This window comes from Gordionus sp. m RMFG-2023, chromosome 4, assembly GCF_954871325.1.
Source record: "Gordionus sp. m RMFG-2023 chromosome 4, tfGorSpeb1-WG-v2, whole genome shotgun sequence".
In the NCBI taxonomy this organism is placed as follows: Eukaryota; Metazoa; Nematomorpha; class Gordioida; order Chordodea; family Parachordodidae; genus Gordionus; species Gordionus sp. m RMFG-2023.
In genome coordinates, this window is record NC_088778.1 from 869869 (window position 1) to 890685 (window position 20817).

Genomic DNA, 20817 nt, shown 5'->3' on the forward strand with positions numbered 1-20817 from the left:
GTCCTGACAGTATAGTAAATTACTGCCAAACAGTGGGTGCAAATCCACTGCACCTGGATACGCCCTCTTTGGGTGGTGGAAGCCACTTAATTGTGTGTTTCCCAGTGAAGGACAAGACAGGACTAGACTAGATTTAATTATTTAATTGGGAAAGTACTATCGCTAGCTCCAACCCAATTCCAAGATTATATAGAAACTGCCAAAACCGAGGAATTAATGAAATCTTGGTCAACTACTTCAAAAAATAATTATTATAATATACAACGCCCAAATACGGCAACGATCAATATCAATATCCCACAAACAATTCATCGCAGAGGCCCCCGTATAACCAACACATACCATTCCAAACTCCCAAATGCTATAATTGTGGATGATTAGGGCATAACGAAATTGCCTAAAGAATCGAACTTATCCAAGTAGAAGCACAAATCCCACCATACAAAACGAACCAAACAAAACCATTACGAATAAGGTAGTACATGCTATAGAGCAGTACGAAACTGATCCAACCGATCATCAAACAATAAATTCTTTAACCATGGAAGTTAACCCTACTAAAGATAATCTTGCCAGTCTCACATCCCTAACCATTAATCAGGTTGAACAAAATAATAACCGAAGCATATCAAACCTCCATAATTATAAATTACATTCCAATAAACATGAAAATCGATACTGGTTCACCCATATCCATCCTAGGAAGGGATATTTATAAAGGGCTTAGCGATCTTCTACGCACATCCATCATTCAAATTAAATCATATTCCGGACATACAATTCCCATATTAGGCACCATCACAACCTGGATAAAATATAACCAACAATCGGCGTTCATAATATTGCTAATCTCTGATAATAATAACAAACCAATTGTAGGCAGAGATATCATTAAAATTTTTCTCTCGATTATGTTAAACAGACCCACGGAAACCAACACTACTAAGCTACTAACCGCATTTCCAAATATCGCCAACGATAGTCTAGGGAAATTTCCTACCCCCATCAATGTACGATTTATTAAACCTAGGCAAGTCCCCTACGCCTACAAAACTCGAATTGAAGAAGAATATAATCGATGGGAACATACCAACATAATAGAAAAATGTGGATATAGCCCATGAGAATCTCCTATTGTTTCAATAATTAAATCAGACGGTACACTCCGATTATGTATAAACTATAAAGTAACGATTGACCCATGGGTCGAAAACGACTGTTACCCACTCCCTAATATAGATGATATATTTGGGCAATTAGAAAGAGGTACCTTATTCACCACAATCGATTTAAAGGATGCCTATATGCAAATTCCGGTCACCCAAGAAACAGGTGAAATCCTAACTATTAGTACACATCTTGGTCCCTACCGAGTAAATAGACTACAATTGGGGTCTCCACCGCTCCCATGATTTTTCAACGAACCATGGATATGATAATTGCTGGTTTAAAAAAACTACCACCTACTTAGACGACATAATAGTCACGGGAACGACAGAAGAGGAACATTTGGGACAATATTCATAAACTATTCCAACGTTTACACAAATACAAACCTTAAAATTAACTTACCTAAATGCAAATTCGCCCAACCATCCGTTGAGTATCTAGGACATATAATAGATGGTAATGGTTTATCTCCAAATAACAAAGACACTGAAGCCATTGTAAACTGCCCAACACCCAAATCGGTCAAAGACGTTCAATCCTATATCGGACTAATAACTTACTATGCAAAATTTATGCCCAATTTATCTACAATTGCTCGACCTATTTACAATTTACTGAGACACGGGACCGAATTTTCTTGGGATAAAAGTTGTGAAATAAATAAGCAAATAAAAGCCATTTTAACGTCACCTCTAACCTTATACCACTATCTGTTTTCCTCTAACCTTAGCCTGCGATGCCTCTCCGTACGGAATTGGAGCCGTCTTACCCCATATTTTATTGGACGGTAGCGAACATCCAGTCGCCTATGCTTCACGAACCTAAATTCCGCCGAAAATAATTATTTGTGCTTAAATTTTAATTATTTTTTGTATGTAAAAATATAATTTATGTGTTTTAATTGATGCTTCTTAAGTAAAAAGAAAACACAAAAACGGTCCGGGAGATCACCCTTCATCCAGTGGTATAATTAGATTTTTAAATATTGATAAATGCTTTTTCAAAACCTGTTTAGAAGAGTAACGCCTTTTCTTTATAAATATTATTATCATAAATTTTTAGGCAAATGATAAAATACTAGCCTATATTAAATACTAATGGAATGTTATTTGCCGTTTTTAAATCTGATCAAATCCGATATTATTATTGTTAATGGTTATTTTATGTTTATGTATAATTATATCATTTTTCCTTTTTTACACATAATTTCCTAATAATCAAAAATTCAATTTATTTGTAATTAAAAAATTTTTAAAAATAGCATATATAAGAAAAAATTGCTTAAAAAAAATATTATTTTATTTTTGCAACCAGAAAAAGATTTATATTTAATGAATTCAGAATCAGCCATAAACATTACCCATATTTTAATTAAGATAATGAGGTTCGTGATGATCAGAGTTGTTAAAAGATACTTTTTAAATGGATCTAGATAAAGATACAGATACATAGTCTCAAAAGTTATCTAGATACAGATACAGCGTCTAAAAAGTTATCAAGATACAGATACAATTTTTAAATGTATCTGTATACCGATACATTTTTATTAGGATCTTATAGGTTTGCATAAACCTAAATTAATATTATATTGTGAAAATTCATGAAATGAGCTAAAAAATTTATTGACGCGATATAACATTTATCAGAATATAACTAAAATAATGATTTTAATATAATATATGAAAATATATGATTAAATAATTATAAATAATTATTAGATTTCAGTAATAAAATATTTTCAAAATTTTGATCATTTAGGCATCCTCGTTTATCTGTAAAGACATTTTTAGCAACACTAAATAGTCTTTCCACAGGGGCGCTAGAAGGAATTGTAGTGTTATATTTAATAAATAACAATTTTATATCAGGGTATTAAAAATGCTAAAATCTCTACATTCATTTTTGAAAAAATTATTTAAAATTTGTTGATTATCAAAATTTAAATCATTATTATAAATTATATCTGCTGTAGGGTACTGAAAAAAATCTGAAATTAATTTTTTTTTTTTTTGGCAGGTTATTTGCTTGCAGTCAGTTGATGACTTTGATAATTCACCAGCTAATCTTTGTATCAATTGTTTTCTTTTATTAAGATTTTCTTCCATTTGCAACCATGTCCAATCAAGTTTAAAAAAAGGGTGGAGCATGGCTGCTATAATATTATCATCTTCAAATAAGGTCACAATAAACCTAGAATTATTAAATATTTTTAATTTATTATATTAATTTACCTATCCTCAATCCCTTTATGTAAGGCATCTAAGAGTGGTAAACAGAATCTCAGGTTCATTTCTTTATAATTCTTTAATTTGATAATAAGTTGTGAAATAGTTGCACAGTAATAAGCTGTGTACATATACTTATCTCCCTGCAAAATATCAAGGGAATTAGCTATTGGCTTCATTAGCTAATTTAAAATAATGCTACATATATAAATATTATTTATAACTTACTAAACAATATTCATGAATAAAATCATATTCATTAGGTAAAAACCTAGGTAGTTTTATTCCATCACATATCTTGTCCACTTTGTCAGATTTAGCTTTTATAATTTTTGACATTAATTGTAAGGCATTATAGGTGGAGTTCCATCTAGTTATATTAGGACATATAAAATAACGACCAATATATTCCTTAATAATCTCAGATGAAATAGGAGACTTATTTTGCCTATTCCATATATTTTGGCATTTATGTAGTGTTGTGCTATATATCTAATGAAGAAAATATTACTTATTTAATTAAAATTAGTTTTACCCTCTGATATTGTTTACACTGCATGTCTCTATTGGCATCCACAGTGGCTATAAGATTCAATGTGTGACTGGCACAACATTGGTGATGAGGTAAACTTAATGATTCTGATAATTCAGAATCCTGTGCAGTATTATAAAGATTTGATATAGAAATTGGCACAACTGCTTCATCTTCCAGATCATTAATTGATTCACTTGTATTACTTTCAATTGGCTTGAAAACTCTTTAATAAATTAAGTAAATCAATCATATATTATGTTTATATTTATTTACAATAAAATAAACCTAAAACATTTTATAAAATTTTTGGCATTATCTGTAATGGTCTTTGAAATTTTATTTTGAATGCAATAATCCTTAGCTATATCTTGTAAATTTTTTGCTATTTTATCATATGTATGACTACCAGTCATTCTTTTACAAGCCAACGCTATATTTTTTCTTTCCAAACTTATTGGATTTATATAGTGAGCGGTTACTCCTATGTATGAACTAAAAATTAAAATTTCTTAAAATTGCTGAAATAATTTATTCTTAATTAATTATTATACAAATTTAATTGTTAGCTATACCGGCGATAGGCACTCCAACAATCTGCTGTTGTGCATATTAATGATGGTTCTATAAGACTTTTAATTATTTCTTTCTTTTCATTTTCCCATCTTTGGGAAATTCTACCAACAACTGTCTGTCGGCAAATTATATTTTTGTGTGGAGCCAAAGTGTTGATCATTTTTTTAAAAGAAGGATTTTCAACAATTGAAAATGGCTGCATGCCATCTATAATAAAAGCAATAATTAAATCATCTAAAGTGCCTTGAGTTAAAGTCAAAGGTCTTTTAGCAAAAATATTATTGGAGGATGAGCCTTGTCCAATATTTTCTTTGGTAGTTTTATTTTCCCCTTTTTTATTTTTTGTTAACAAGGTTGGATGTTTTCTCTTAAAATTTAAATTAGAATTTTAAATATATAATATCTATACCCTTATGTGCTTCACGATATTGCACGTTGAAGTCATACTGACGGATATTTTTGTATTTTTAGGTAGACACGGCAAACATTTTACCATCAGAGAATTGTTTTCTTTGTATTGAGATATTATTTTAATATGCTCTATAAATTGGCCATGGTAAAGCAATAGAACTTGTTGTTGCTTCCTCTTCTTCATCGATATAGATCTAAATAAATATATAAACTTAAAAATTTAGTTATAAAATAAAATTTACCATTTACATATTGTAATATTAAAATTTGTATGGTTTATTGATAAACTCGGACATAATATTTAAATTAATGAATATTTATATAGATTTTTTATATATAAGTTTTAATATTTTATGTATATATATTTCTTTATTATAGTATTAATAAATATTAATATATATATATATTTATTTATTTCATAAGCTCATATGAAATAAAATAAATTTTACAGTCAAATATTTTTTATTTATAATAAAAAAAAAGGGGTATATAAAATGTATCTTAAAAGTATCTAAAAACAGATACAGATACCTCTAAAAAAATATCTAGATACAGATACCTTTCTAAAAAATCTATCTAGATACAGATACTACATTTTTATATCTAGATACTTTAACAACTCTGGTGATGATACATCAAATATCGCATTGACCATGAGAAACGAAAAACAAAGTTATATCTTGTTTTGCTAATAGTTAAAAGCTTATATTTTCATGCCAAATATTATGATATATATCATATCGATTTTGTATGAATATCTAAAAATATCGGATCGGAAAAAAATTTGTGGATCGGCATAACCCTCTATTAAGTACCTTAGCCCACATCACGCATTTATATGAGAGGAAAGAGAAGAGAAGAGAAGAGAAGAGAAGAGAAGAGAAGAGAAGAGAAGAGAAGAGAAGAGAAGAGAAGAGAAGAGAAGAGAAGAGAAGAGAAGAGAAGAGAAGAGAAGAGAAGAGAAGGAAGGAAGGGAAGGAAGGAAGGAGAGCTAGAAAAAAAAGTTATATTTTATCTAATATTTATTCTAATCCCTGGCATCTTATATAAAAAGAACTCACGCCTATCTCTAGTTTTGGTTAAAAATTTATAACCCTAAAAATCTGATATTATTATTAGGACTGTACCGATATTGAAACTAAATTATAAATGTGTATATCACAGAATTGGTAAGAGATTAGCAGCTAAATTTTTATGCATAAACATCTTGGAATTCGATTTAACAACATAAATTGTTATAATACGAAATTATTTTGAGGAAGCGTTTAGAATCGGACGACTGTAAAATTTATTCAAAACTTGATCGGCTTTGCAATGTAGGCTAAGTTAATTAGCCGCTACCAACTCCCTTTTAAAATATTTTTGTTTTATAACATATTTCAAGTGTTATTAACATTTCAAGATGGCTATATATTAAAAAAGATTTGTTAATTTTGTGGTAATTTCAAATACACATAACCAAGCCATTTTAATATCGGCAGAAAATCGGCGCAGTTCTACTAAGAAATATATTTACCTTATTCCACATCAGGCCTTAATCTTATTTAACAATAAAATATATATAAAACATATAGACTAAAATCAATCATTTTTTACCCCTATATAATATTTTTTATAGCCTTACTCCTTTTTCTCCCCATTTTCTTGCTTTACCATGTTTTTTTTTAAAGTGTATATAAAATCAAAATAATAATATCCTCTAATACCCGAGGATCATCTATCAAACGTATCTTGATCTAGTTTAGATGATAATTGACATATCATAACTTCGTTAATCGAGGATTTGACGGGAGGAACAATGACTGCTGCACTAAATAGAAAATAAATTTCATTTTTGTTATATTTGTAAAAAAAATAATTTATAATATTTCCGCTCGAACCGACTCTGAAATGGAAAAGCCAAGCTTTTAATCAATAAATATTGGCTCATGCCGCTAAGATGGAGTTTTTCCAAATCAATATATCAATAACTTTGACTTTAGTCGTTATCGTATCTTATTCGTGATAACTATTTAGGTGATTGTATGTTTAAATTATATTTGCAATTATTTTTAAAAAATATATAAAATACATTTAAATTTTGCAAAATCGAATATGGGAAGAATGCGACACCCATGAGCTCTGAAAATAATACTCAGATATCTTAAATACTTAGGTTTGCGATTTTTCTTAAAAAAATAATGAAGAATAGACGAGGTTTTGAGAGTTTTAAACTTTTGAATAAGCAAATGAAAAATTTCAAAAAAAAATTTAAACACTAAATAAATCCTATAAAATGAAATCAAGCTAGTTTGAAGAAATTAAGCATATAAATTAGTTGCATTTTTGTAAGAACTAGTGTTGTTAAAGGCTCGATTAACTCCATATTTTAGCCAGAAAAATATTGCCTATGCCTTGAGATTTATTTAATAGATGTCCAAACCTTTGTGCCATCTATGAGCAAAATATTCAGGCTTCCATAATATTTTGCTGAATAATATATTGATTTAGTCGTTTTTAAAAATTAGCTCAAATAGAGCCGTTTAACACTAGAAAGAACCGATGGTTCTTTGACATTTTAAAATTCCGGTTCTTGATAATTTTGTGAAAAGTTCAGTTAGGAGTTCCGGATTTAAATTATGATAAATCGGGCTATGTATGATGTCCATGACTTGTTGAACAAAATTAAATAAAGAAAAATAACTTTGTTTGGCATTCCTTCCCCTTACAACGCTAGCTGGCAAACCCAACATGTTACCCGGACCCCAGCTAGGTCTGAAACCTCTGTAATTTGGACATAGACTATTGGGATTAATATTATAAGCATCGGTAGACATAAATGAAGGCAGTGGATATGGGATGTACTGAAAGATGGAATAATCTGGAAGCAGGGAATTCGTTACTTTTTTTTGTTTTTTTTTAAATGCATGTTACATCTGATAAAATAAAAGAAACTTATTCCTTATGATACAACATTTTAATAATCTGTATTTTTTGTTCAAATCTTTAAATGTTTCTATCGTAGGTGAACTGACATAAGGGGAAAAAATAGGGTCATTTAATATTCAATTCCAGCCCCTAGTGGTAACTGGGGCTATTGGCATAGTCCTAATTTCGATACACTTTATTAGGTGGTTAATAATAAAAGACTCGGCTAAGACAAAGAGTTGTAAATTGTAATATGTAATGAATATATTAAAATAATTGTTTTTTACTAGTATTGATAGACGTATCATCAACTAAATCACGGACTTCATTGGTATCATTATTATCATTACGCATTATATTAAATAATAGTTTTGCTTCATTACCACTCACATTCATTATCTCGCCACTGAACCTAACACTTTTTTTTCTCTCGTTAGCATCGAAACCATCTTGTATTCTTTCATTATTTCAATCCATTTTAATAATATTGTCATTACGATCATTCATTTGAATAGGAAAGTACACTGTTCTTGTAAAAGAATTTTCCAGGTTGTTGAATAGGAGTGAAGGAGACATTAGGTTGGGAGCTTTATGAAAGAATGAATTATTAGAGGGCTTTATTCAAAGATGATTAATTTTAAAAAAAAATTTAACCTTTTTTAAAAGTATAGATTCTGAATTTGAATCATTATTAACAATAATTGTATACTATCTTTTTATTTTATACTATTTGTGCTACAATACAAGGGGAAAAAAAATCTTAGATTCCTTTAAATATTCATGATTACGAGTATTGTCTATTGGAATTACGCTTTACATAAAATAATATATACACTACGCGAAATTTTAGGTTGAACGTCGATTTTGGTTGAATTCATATTTTCACCCAAGACCCAGCGAGAGCCCTTGCCGCGCGAAATAATTCCATTTTTATGCCGTTTAATTAGATATACATTTTCCTCTCTCCCAAAATTATATTCGGAGGGAGAATCTTTGAAAGAAGAAATATCGCCTTCGAAAAGATTACCGCTTCCATCTGGATGATTCGAGATACGCGACCGATGTAAAGGAGGTCTGGCCTAGTCATATATAAGAAAATCAATAGAAATTGTTTTAGTAACGAATGTAAAGTTTGAACAAATTCTAAATAGGGTAATTTCTGAAGGATTATATATACCAGCCATTCCATTTGCCATATTTTTAAAAGTTACAAAAAAAATCGAGAAAAGAAGCGAATAAAAAAATAGAGAAAAAAAATAAATAAAGCAAAAATAAATAAAGAGTAAAATAATAGATTGGTGAAAAAATGGGATTAAAATATTTTTTGGAAGGAGGAGAGCTGGGGAATTAAAAGAATAAAAATTTGCAAAAACAAAAAAAATTTAATTATTATATCGCATAGAGATAATATTATTTTATTTTTAATGATATATTAAAAAACCAAAATTTTTAAACAATCCAAATAAAGTTTTTTCAAAAAAAATATTTAAAATACAAGAATTTAAATCAAAAACAAACAAGGATAATATAATATTTTTGTTTTAAATTTACACAACCCTTTCAGGCAGGATAATATGAATTGAAAACCACTCATCTAATATTGAATCAAACTTAATGCCTAGATTTATTGAAACCACCAAAATATTAAAATTAAATATATTTTTAATCATTCCAATTTAATAAACGTATACAATATTTATTGAAACAAGAGTTAATCAAATATGGCATTTATTATTTTTAAATTTATCAAATGTTAAAATATCTTAAAAGATAAGATTTTATCTTTTTATGGCCATGAAATTAATAATCTTGATGATTAGAACAGATTTAAATAGATGGAGGTGCAAACAATATAATGTTCTCCTATATTTAATCTTATTTAAAAAATTATAAATGATGCCACTATTTTTTTTCTAAATATTTTGGAATTTAAAATATATTTTATTCATATGTGATAAAAATAAAACATTTACTATAACAAAAAGAGAAAAAAATTACATGTTTTTTTTTGTACAAGAAAGGTGATGATATAATGAGTTATTTTATTTTGAATCTATTTTTTTTTATTAAAAAGAGTAATATATAAATCAGAGACCGACAGGCCAGGACCTAAGCCCGGCCAGTGTACCCGGGTCGTATAATTTTTATCTAAAAATATAGGCCTGGCCTAAAAAAATTTTTTATATAAATATCCGGCCAGGCACATAAATTTTAAAACCAAATATTTTGAATCTATTGGCTACAAAAATTTAAAATAAATATTATATATTTCAAAAAAATAAGGGCCGGGCCATGTAAATGGTATTAGAGATCTGGGCTTCGGGCCTAATTCTATTTAAAATAATAGGATTCGAGCCGGGCCTAATATTTTTAAAAAACTTTTGGGACTGGTCGGACCTTGGAAATTTTATTAAATATATCCAAATTTTATCAATTTTATATCGAATTTTTTATGTAAAATAAATAAAATTTTGATTTAATTTATTGAAACTAAACGCTATATAACATATGTCATTTATTTTAAGTAATTATAAAATTAATTTCTATATTTAAAAAAATTTCGGGCAGGGCCGGGCTTGAAAAATTAGGCCCGATGCATACTAATTGATATCTCTAGAGATCGCTGATATAAATATACATTAAATTTTATACGAATGAATCCGATGTTAAATTGGGCTTGGTTTGAAATGGCTGAGTGTAAGATACTTCTTCTATCTCTTCATCATCACTATCTTCTAATTTGTAACGCGAAAAATGAGGAACCTAAAATTTATACATTTTTTTTTCAGTAGTAAATTAAGGGAAATGGCAATAGTACATAGCATAATAATGTTAATCTCAACCCATAGTGGGCATTAGCTTAGCCTATATCTTTTATATTATTTTATACAATTAAATGACATTAGGTAGTTAGCCTAAGGAAAAGATTATTGAACGAATGAATTTTATGTTACATTTATGTCATTTATATTAGTTTTAAGTAATTCGTAGCGTCGTTGAAGGAGGAGAGTGTGTGCACAATACTTTTTTGCCTATTTTTAGATAAAATTCTCTATTTCTTTATAGGATAGAATTACCTTCTTTTTTTTCAAAAGGACTGCAGGCAAATATACTAATTAATGTTTTCTACTATAATATCAGATATACAACCTATACCGATATTTTGTTGTAATCTTTTGTTTTTAATTTATATTATATTAAATTTTGAAAAATTTTGAAAAATTAACTTTATTCCTAAGAGTAAGGCATACATGTAAATAAATTCACACACAAGTTACAAAATGACTGGAAAAAACATTTTTATGGCTTAAATTGATAATGTAAGAAGAGTTATTGTTTGAAGAGTTATTGTTTGAAGAGTTATTGTTTGAAGAGTTATTGTTTAAGTCTGGGAACATTGATAGTTTTAGCTACGAAAGAAACCTCATGCTGAAAATAAGAAAATGCAGTTTAAAATTTTTTTTTAATATAAAAATTATATATGATAAATTTATTTTAAAAAAAAATGATTATGTTGATGAATTATATTATATCTTCGCTTTTTCTTCCTTAATAAAACATTAAATATAATACTATATTCAACAGTGTCTTTCTTTCTTTCTTTCTTTCTTTCTTTCTTTCTTTTGATATTTATATCTCATTTATAATCTAGCAGAGATAAATATAATTTGGGGAAGGGAAGAGAAGAGAAGAGAAGAGAAAAGGAGTATGGGGTCGTAATAAAATGACATTTGAAGATGTTAATTGACCGCAGTTTTTTTGTGTATTATCACGATTTACTAAATATACATTTTCTTAAATAAATAATCCTGATTTAAATTGTACGTGATATTTTTTAAACAAATTGGAATGTATGGAATTAACTACATCCCCTCTTCCCCACAAAAAAGGGAAATAGAAGCAAACTATGACGAATAATAAAAGGGTGTTTGAATTAGGGCCATAACCGGCCCACAATTTTTTTGTCGATCTGATCCGATCCCATATTTATTTCAAACGGCACTGATATCGATCGATACCCTATTTATATTGATTTTTTTTTATATGGAATAATAAAAATTTGAATCGATTTTTTTTAAAGTGTTATAATCAGAATATTCACTTATCCCGGCTCTTAAAAAATCAAAAAGTCTCAAAGCTTTAAAATTTTAAAAATATGTCTTATCTTTAAATTTGTAAAAGATTTATATCTATGATATATATATAGTAAATAGTGTCTTATTTTATTAAGTTATAGCCCTTAAAGAATAATTATACATATAGTCCATATTATTATTTTAATGATGATCAGAATATTCACTTATCTATTTTAGTTAATTTAAATAAGCATAAATTTATATGCTAGTAAAGTATATATATATATATTCATAATTTTCTATATAATAATCTATGCATCTTTATTTGAATTTAAAAAAAACAAATTAACCCTTACTATGGTGGTATCTATAGAATCCAAGGCAGTAATTATGATCTAGAATCTTCAGTAGCTTCATTAAATATATCTTGAATTATATTTTCCAAATTTCATATATTTTAATTGAGTAGTTTTAGCATATCGTGACTAATTAGGGTCTATGAAACCCCACTAAAGTAAACTCCTAAATTTTATTTACCCCTAGTTTAGCTAAGATTTTCTTAAATTTCCATATTTAGATGAATTGTAATTTTATGAAATGTCTTGATTTTAACATCCAATAAAATTTTTTGTATTTATTTAGAATTAAATATTTTTTTAACCCTTTTCTAAAACATTTTGGCACATGTTACAATTATCTTATGAAATACTTATGTGCAAGGTTTGCCAAAATTGGAAATAGTTTAGCATTAACCCTCCAATAATCAAGAAAATGGAAGATAAAATATTGATATCTTAGAATTAGTGAAATTTAGATTCGCAGGATTTTAATTTATTATAATTTTTTTCAAATAACAAAAATTTTAAACATTCTACGTTTATATCAATTAATTAATATACTTTACTTCTTCTCTCGTTAAAAAATGTTTAAAAAAAACCATTAAACATTTCAATTTTATAAGAAACTTTTTTATAAGAGTTATGAAAATTTATTATAAGAAAGGGAAATTATTTAAAAATGTGAAAAAAAAAATTAATATATATAAAAAATGTGTATAAAATCGGTATCGGTTAAATTTTTGAAAAATATTGCATTTCTAAAAGTTCAATATCGGCAAAAATCGGTATAACCCTAGTTTTAATAAATAACAAAAAAGTATATAAATTGCAAATAAATTGATATATTTTTTTATTGTTATATAATTTATTCGAAGGTTTATCAATACCACTTTTCAGATACTAATATTTACTTATCAGTGCCTAGAGAAGGTATCGGGCCGATATCACTGATCATTACTTTTTTTAAAGTTACTTAAAATATATATAATTTTTTATTGTTATATAATTTATTCGAAGGTTCAGCAATACCACTTTTCAGATACTAATATTTACTAATATCAGTGCCTAGAGGAGGTATCGGGTCGATATCACTGATTATTACTTTTTTTATAGTTATTTATGAAATGTTCTGGTAACCAACTCTTATTATAATAATTATGTTAATAAATAATAAATGTTATACTTTATAATTAAATGTATAAAATTTAAAAAGAGGTATATTATTTTTAATAAATATTTATTTTTCAAAATTATCAGACATCTCCAATGTTATCAATCAATGTTTCCAGTTACATTAATTCATTCTTCTGATCAGTGGTAGGAATGTTATGCTAATACCGCCAGATTGGAAATTTAACATGACAAAAATAAAGAGTCGCTTTGATGTTAATATTAAATTGATTCGATATTAAGATTGATTTTAATTTACTATCTATCTTTGAACTATTTTCATTTTAAAAAAACTAACAACTGGCTAAAATAGGGGCAACAAGAAACACTTATTATTAAAAAATTATGTTCAAAATAAAAAACATTATTATAATATTGAACCTTTCGAATATTAAACAAATCTAATTTCAAAAAATACTAAATATCTTCCTCGATCTGATATGTAATATTGGCACAGCCCTTAGTAAGTAACATTATAGGACAATTTTCAAAATTTCAAATATGAGGGTTTGAAAAGCAGCTAATCGTTATTCATAATTGGAGGTTGGCACAAGCGAGCGCCCAAATTAGCTCGTGAAATTTTTTGGTCTAGGCCTATATATTTTTTTCCAAGCCCATAAAATTTTGTTGAAGGTGGCCAGTTTAGCTCGGCTCGTAATAGTAGGGCAAGCAACATAATTTAGCTCATTTTTGAGTTTAAAAAACTGTGAACTTCCAGTCTAGTAAGTATAAATATTTTGCACAAGTTGTCCATCCTGGTCCTAAAATATTTTTGTCATGTGCCAACCTTTAATTTCTATCAAATGATTGCAAATTTATTAGAGCCCTAAATAAATGCTTTTTTCTGCTAAACTTTATATAAAAATAAGCGTAGCTGTTATAATTATTTAATAATGCAACATATGTTTTAATTACATTTAGAAAACAATTTTTACATATTGTCATTTAACATAAATATTAATATATTCCAATTCAACATTCAAGACTTAAGTTGATTACAAATTAAATGAATTGACTTTGTTTATATAACTTTTATTTACTATTAACTTAGCTTATTTCAAATAATAAAATTTTATTTTATTCAAATCAACATTATTATTTTAATTATTTTAAATATATATATATACTTCGATTTTAGATTAATAAAACAATATAATGTAATGTAATATATAAATTTTGATTTATTAAAAAGATATACTACGAATCCCTATTCATCATGCTTTCCATCATTATATAATAAAAAAGATAATATCCATTTTTATTGACTTTCCTTCCTTTTTTGTACTGGTAGAGGCAGGGGGGTAGGTGGGTAATGAACCCTAAATATCAAAAACAAAATTTACTAATTACTTGAAATATTAAGGTTCCAGTATATGGTAGGTATCTCACATATGTTGCACCCATTTTAAGGCAGGCTCTTTTTAATTTGTATTCATAATTTAATTTGTTTAACTCCCACATATCCTTTGAATATATATTTTTTTTAATTGTCTAATATAATCATTAAAATAAATGAATTCTTAAAAAAATAATATTATACACAGGATAAGTTGTGTAAAGTATTTTAAAAAGCTCATTAACCAATTTTTTTACAAATCATATTAAATAGGTCTAATCTTAGTTGTTAAAGAATCGATGATCCTGGATTTGATCAAATAGGTTAATCTTAGTTGTTAAAGGATCGACGATCCTGGATTCGATCCTATATTTGGCAATTTTCCCGGATTTATGATTCTGTCTAAAATTGAAAATAGTGATAGAGATCATTTTGTTTAATATTCGATCTCGATCCTTTTAAAAATCTATTTTTTACTTAAAAAAGCAATAAATTAAATAAAAATTTTTTTAAATATTATTTTTTTTAAAGAATATCTATTTACATCACATTTTATCACATTCCGTCATATTTTATATTTCATAAATTTTATCGAGACAGCCTGCAAGTTTTATTTATTTAATTATATATAATATAAATTAATTCCAGGTTTTAATAATGTCCATTTAGAAGATAATACACCTACTGACGGGTATCTTTTACCTTTTCATAAGCTACGTAAGTATTTTGCTGAATATGAAACGGATGGAAGTAACTACGCCATGATAATTGTGACATGCTCTTTGTGTAAGAAGAACATATAGTCTTAAATATTAATAGTTCAAACCTCAAAAGGTATTTAGAAGTAATTAATTACTTCTTTTAAATTTTTTATATTTGTTAATCTTAATGTCAACATATTAATTTATAATTAATACTATATTTTTCTCTTATAAAGAGAAAGCATAGTGAATTCGAAATGACATTGCCAAACACAAATGAATTTTCTGCAAAATAAAGTGGTGGCAAACAAAATTAAATTTTTATAATCTAAATATGCCAGCAATATCACAAAAAACAGTTGCCTATAATGGAATTGATTAGTGACACTTCCAACCACTGTCTGATTCTGATTAATATTCTTTGAAAATAAACACATTATGCTTATTTCTTTGTATATTAAGTCTAAATATAATATCAAATTTAATTAATATTTATGATGAAAATATAAATACCATACAGATAATGGGTGAGGTCTGACTCTAAAATTTGAAAGGGCTGCGTTTTTCAGATATCTGATTTATATGAATGAACATTTATTTAATAATAAATTCGTTATCATTTCTTAATATAGATTTCCTTCGATGTATGATGAAATGAAAGTAACATATTAACAGCAATAATTCACTCAAAATTTAAGCTAAATTGGCCTTATATTAATCTGCCACAAAATCTATTAGTAAAAGATATGTTAATTGCCCATTTGGAAAATCTGCAGGATCAACCACATTTAGATGCTTCAAATGAATATATGGATGAAATAGTTGGAGAAAAAATTCTTCACAAAATGCGCTTTCCATAATAATTTGTTTTATACAAATGATGATTCAATTAATATTTTTAATAATTATGTAAATTTAAAATTTTTTTATTGAATATAACACACCTTTGCCATCAAGTGCTCCTGTGGAGCGCTTGTTTAGTAAAGTCAAATATATACTTAGTGAAAGAAGTGGATGTTTAAATGATAATAACAGAAAAAATTTTATTAGTAAAGGCTAATTTTAATTATAAATATAATATATTCTAATTGTTATATTATATTATTCAATTACAAATTTATACCATATTTAATTTATTTTTATATTAGTTAATTTTAAAAAAATTTCCTCCAGAAATTTAAATAAAAAGATTTTTTAAAAAAAGGTCGGTGATGGACTTCATCCTCTTTTTAAGATCGTTCGGAATTCGATTTTTTTAAAAGGATCGATTCACAAGCCTAGGTCTAATATAAATAATATTTAATAAAATATGATAAATTTTGAACCTTAATAAAATATCCATTTTTCTTGTCTTTAGGCCAAATGGAATGCAAACACACATGTGCTTTCTTGCCTGCAAGATGTGTATAATTATTCAAGGAAGTGTCTACTTCTACATATCTATGATTTATTTTAACTTAAAAAAAAATGTATGAAATATAAAAAAGGCATGACCTGTCAAATATGATTCGGTCAATTGACCAATATTTGACAAGTCAAATATTGTCAAATTTGAATAAATGTGTTTAAGACAATAATAACTTACATTATTTCATATATAATAGTAAAAAAATGAATCTATGCATTATTAAATTATATATTTTAAATTCTATAATTAATGTTTCTCCGTGGCAGTCTTTTTCTGATTTATATTCAATATTATCATTATCTTCAATTTTTTAATCAATCTTAAGTTATGATAGATATACTTTTATCAATTTTCCTGTTGTCGTTTCTTCGTATGAATATTACCCCGAACTGATCAATTTTTTTCTGAAAAAGAAGTATAACTAGGAGTTGTTTGTAAGATATTAGATACTTCTCATTCAACATGGGCAAAGTTCATTCCAACAACTTGAAGCCAAAATCTTATTATAGTGTTGTTAAACGGCTCGATTTGAGCTAATTTTTAAAAACGGCTAACTCAACATAGCCAGTGTCAGACTTTTAGTAGGACTAAAAACTTGTTTAGACCGAGATGCCTCTTTAATGTAAAAGATAAAATAAACTTTTATTGATAAATGCTTATAATAGGCAAAATAAAAATGTTTAGTTCAATTCTTGGAGTTTAACAATAGATTTTATTTTTTTGGCATTGTGCTAACTTTACAATATAATTATTTTCAATCATGTTTCGATGATGTACTTGTTACTGAGAAACATTTTTAGAACATGTCTCTCTTATCTAGATATATTTGAAATATAGTATAGGCTATATTGGACTTAAAGTTAAAGAAAGAGAAAAAAAAATGAAATAACACAGCGATCAAAAATTTAATAAGTTTCCATATTACACTAAAAATAAAATAGCCCAAATTGAAGGATTTAATATCATCATCTCAATAACTTTAAAAGGATTTGAATAAGAATAAAATCTTTGTGCTTGTGATTTAAATATATTTAAAGATTTTCTTATATTATACATTTGGGATAACATTCACTACCTTACCGTGCACATGTTAAAGACTTTTTAATATTGCTAAAGTTTTACAGATAAACAAGGAAGCCTCAATGATAAATGCTTTGAGAATGGTTTTATTAATAAAATCTTAAAATATTTTAATAATCATTGTTTATACATTTTACATAAATAACATAAAGTATCAAACGTAAATAAAAAATATTTGTACTCAACAATTTAAGTTTTAATAATAGATTCTAAATTATGACATTATGTCCACTTTATATGATTACAATAAAAAAAGTTGAGATTGTATATGTATCTAGAGTTACATGCTTTGATGATGCATCCTTATCCGTTACTAGATATTATTTTAGGCAATGTATCTGTATTAAAATTCATATAAAAGTATAATAATGGGAGCCAATTATGCTATTCACTTAATTAGGAGCTAATACCCATAAAAACATACTTGGCATAGGATGATTTGATGAAGGTATTTACGATAAAGGGGCGAAGTTAAATCAAGTGAGGATAAACCGGGTATTGACTATACATCATGACATACACGGAAAATATTAGCATAGGAGCATATTCCAATAAGTCATCTGTCCCGGCTGGCGGTTTCTGAAATACGAATATAAGCCAAGGCAAAGAAAATATTAGAGATACTAAACATAAACATACCGTAAGGATTGTAAAATCTCTATTCCTCGCTCTTATTGTGTTTATTTTCAAGGAGGACCTTGTGCTTGTTACTAATGAACCCGAGGAAACTTTGTTACCCTTTGAAATGGTTATCGCGGGTGTTAGGTACTGTCGGGTCTTGCCAGCATTACCCTGAATTCATAGTAAGAGCGATTGCGTTTTCGCCGCGATATCGCAGCGACCGATCAGCTGGATCGATCGCAGCGATTTTCATTATAGAGCAGTGCAAAGCGTTATTAATTCAAAATGGTATCCATCCTCAAATTATATATTTTTATACAAAATGATGTTGAAGAGAAGATTAAACACGCTTAATATTAATAAAAGAAAAAAAGGCGAATTTTACATCCTCTTTCCTAATCTCTTAAAAGATGATCCTAAATTTTACAACTATATGAGGATGACAAAAGTAATTTTGTTCTATTTTATCTATAATTCATTTTAATTTAGGAAACTTTTTATTATATAATTAAGCATATAAAACCTATATTGCCTACAACATCATCAAATTTTATAAAGGATCCTATTACTGTTGAAGAAAAGCATATGATTTGTCTAAGGTAAAGCAATTAATTATTTAAATATATTTTTTATTTAGGTATTTAGCAACAGGATGTAGGTATCCTACCCTAGCTTATTCTTTCAAAAGGGGTATATCTACTATCCAGCAAATTGTTAAGAGAACTACCAAAGCTATATGGCAAGCTTTGGTAAGCCAACATATGCCACCACCTACTCTCTCTGATTTTGAGAGAATAGCGAAGGTATAATATATAATATTATATTTATGTTAATTATTATTTAAAAGGACTTTGAAGTAAAATGGAATCTACCAAATTGTATAGGTAGTATTGATGGTAAACACTGCAGAATAAGGAAACCACCTCATTCTGGATATGAATTTTACAATTACAAACACTTCTCTGTTGTTTTACAAGGTTTGTGAATTTGTTTTTTATTTATTCTAATTAAATATTTCTGCATTAATTAAAGATTGTAATGAAAACTTGATAATTACAAAAATATAATTTTTGAAAAAATATATTATTTAAATATTGTAAAAACAAGGAATTGTGGATGCTAATGGAAAATTTATAACTGTTGATGTTGGCAGTGAATCTGATGGAGGAGTTTTTGCTAACTCCAAAATATATAAAATGATAGAAAGTGGAGAGATTAAATTGCCTCCCAATTCCAGCCTTATTTTCCCACATTATTTTGTAAGTGATGATGCTAATTGAAGTCCTATATTTTAAAACCTTATAAGGGTATATAGTATATATTGAATTATTTATATAATATATTAAAGCAATTATTTTGGCTAATATTAACTTAATTGAAATGGCCAGTATCTTAATATTCATGAATTATTAATTTTTTATATATAATTAAATTTGTTTTCAATATTATCTTAAGGTAAACTTACACCCCAACAGGAGGCCTATAATTATAGAATATCTAGGGCTAGAATACAAGTTGAATGCACATTTGGTATTCTAAGAGCTAAATGGATGATCTTTGATCGACCAATGGATACCAAATTAGAGCTAACAGAAGATATAATAAAAACATGTACCTTACTCAATAACATTATTATTGATAAGGAAAAATATATTCCTTTTAACCCTCAAAAAAAATCAACTCCTTTAAATAATTTATTTAATCAACAATCAATTAAATCTTCATCTAATATTGCAAAATATAATAGAAATTTATTATGCTTATATTTATATCAAAATCCTATATTATAAATATATATATTTTTTTTTATAAATTAAATTATATTTTATCTTGTATTTTTCATATATTTTAATAAAAATAAATTTAGTTTTAATAAAGTCTAAATTCATTATAAATTATATGTGTAGAAATATATCACTAAGAAGGCTAATTGTCTAATTTATTTTAAATAAAATATATATTTCAAATAATACAAATACATAATATCTATTTCATATAACATAAAAATATACAAATTAATTTTTTTCAATTCAAATCTTTAATACTTTTAAAATTTTTTTAGCATCAAATATTATAGTTGTTAAATCTTTTTTTTCCTTATTTGTACAATCATCTAATTTTTCTTTCAACATAAGACATATTCCATATGTAGTTGGTTTATTTCTAAGCATTTGCATGGTTATTAATGTTTTTTCTTCTAATTTAATTAGTTTCTTAAAGTCATCTTTTAAAAATTTCAAAAAATCAAATAATAAAATAACCTAAA

At 26.7% G+C, this 20817-nt stretch overlaps 2 protein-coding genes across 2 annotated transcripts; one reads left to right on the top strand and one right to left on the bottom strand.

The window, feature by feature from the left end:
- Nucleotides 1-8135: 8135 nt before the first annotated feature.
- Nucleotides 8136-16858, bottom strand: LOC135927830 (uncharacterized). The gene is made up of 5 exons (XM_065464031.1): nt 16768-16858; nt 14756-14869; nt 10474-10584; nt 8660-8900; nt 8136-8408 (listed from the first exon to the last, which is right to left on the bottom strand). Exons 2-5 carry the CDS (start codon nt 14864-14866, stop codon nt 8290-8292), a joined length of 582 nt encoding a protein of 193 aa, XP_065320103.1. The 5' UTR covers nt 14867-14869; nt 16768-16858; the 3' UTR covers nt 8136-8289.
- A 1785-nt stretch (nt 16859-18643) lies between these two features.
- Nucleotides 18644-19536, top strand: LOC135928109 (uncharacterized). The gene is made up of 4 exons (XM_065464460.1): nt 18644-18733; nt 19041-19150; nt 19189-19354; nt 19399-19536. Exons 1-4 carry the CDS (start codon nt 18644-18646, stop codon nt 19534-19536), a joined length of 504 nt encoding a protein of 167 aa, XP_065320532.1.
- Nucleotides 19537-20817: the final 1281 nt, after the last annotated feature.